Source organism: Sphaeroforma arctica (assembly GCF_001186125.1).
Source record: "Sphaeroforma arctica JP610 unplaced genomic scaffold supercont1.7769, whole genome shotgun sequence".
Taxonomy (NCBI): domain Eukaryota; class Ichthyosporea; order Ichthyophonida; genus Sphaeroforma; species Sphaeroforma arctica.
This window is the reverse complement of record NW_014032789.1, coordinates 1-1,359: the sequence shown is the minus strand read 5'-3', so window position 1 is coordinate 1,359 and position 1,359 is coordinate 1. Positions and strand designations below refer to the sequence as shown.

Here is a 1,359-nt window from a genome sequence, read left to right as displayed (position 1 = left end):
ATAGATATAGATATAGATATAGATATAGATATATATAATCGTAGACAGTTTAAATGATTCATGCACGATATTGTCTTTAGTAAAGTATATATATATATATATATATATAATCGTCGACAATTCAAATGATTCATACACGATATCGCTTTAGAAAGCTTAGAATAAAGTCAGTTTACCTAGTAAAGTCCGCACAAAGCAATTCAGTATTCATCAGCCTGTATTGAATACATATACGCGTTGCTTGAGTTTTACTTCATCGAACACCTACAATACTCCTTCACAACTATACTGAATTAGATATCTTCTGCGGTAGCAGGTGACGATACGTCTGATGTTTCACTTTCACTCGATGCCGATCCGCTCTCGGCAAATGCGGCTTCCCAATCATCAGGTATTTCGTTAGCATCTTGTATTTCTGCGACCACTTCCCGGGGCGCCTTCTCCAATATATCGAACCGCTATATAATTTGTCAATTTCACAATAGTAAGTTAATAAAGTTAATAAAAACATATATGTATATACATATATACAGATATATATATATATACATATATACATATATGATTATATATAAAAATTTAAAGTGAACATTAAACTTCAGTAGAGCATGTATCCGTCGATATCTACAAAAAGCCCTTCAGTCAACTGAGATAAAATGATATGATGTTTTAGTGTTGATCGTGGGTGCTCGGCCGACAAAACAGAACACATGCACAAGCCAAAGCACACTCGCAGACAGAAAATCTACTCTATCCCTAATCCTGACCACTGTAAAACTTACACCAGCATTCAACTTAAGAATTCAGCTACCAAACAGACTTACAGCTACAAATGAACAAGTATGATACAAAACCACACCACAGTGCTAGAGTAGTAGTTGATCAATCGCGACCAGTACTCAGCACAGAAACACAGGGAAGTACATATCGGTCAAACGAGATATACTACGCATCAACAACGTATATAAACGTATAAACATTCATTATACTATATTGCATTCACGTGTGCATACGAATAGAAAGTATCAAAATGACAATGTTTGAGCTGTCCTACATTTTCGTTGGTAGGGGTCGGTTTGATTGGCTTAGAGACCTTTGCCTTGCTTTTGGTCAAAGCTACCCATCCGTTAGCATCGGGCGTCAACTTCGAAGGACCAGACCCTGCGACGAACAATGGAGTATGGTGTCAGAGGTTGGGTATATTTGTGATATATATATATATATACATATACATATACATATAAATATACATATACATATATATGTATATACATATATATATATATATATATATATATATATATATATATATATATATATATATATATATATATATATATAGTAGTAGTACGTAGTACG

General features: G+C 33.8%; 1 protein-coding gene across 1 annotated transcript; it reads right to left on the bottom strand.

The window, feature by feature from the left end:
* Positions 1-184: 184 nt before the first annotated feature.
* On the bottom strand, positions 185-1,162 carry SARC_16298 (hypothetical protein; the record flags this gene model as incomplete). Its single annotated transcript, XM_014289594.1, has 2 exons — positions 185-458; positions 1,055-1,162. Coding segments are annotated over 2 exons (273 nt in total), but the record flags the coding sequence as incomplete, so codon positions are not given.
* Positions 1,163-1,359: the final 197 nt, after the last annotated feature.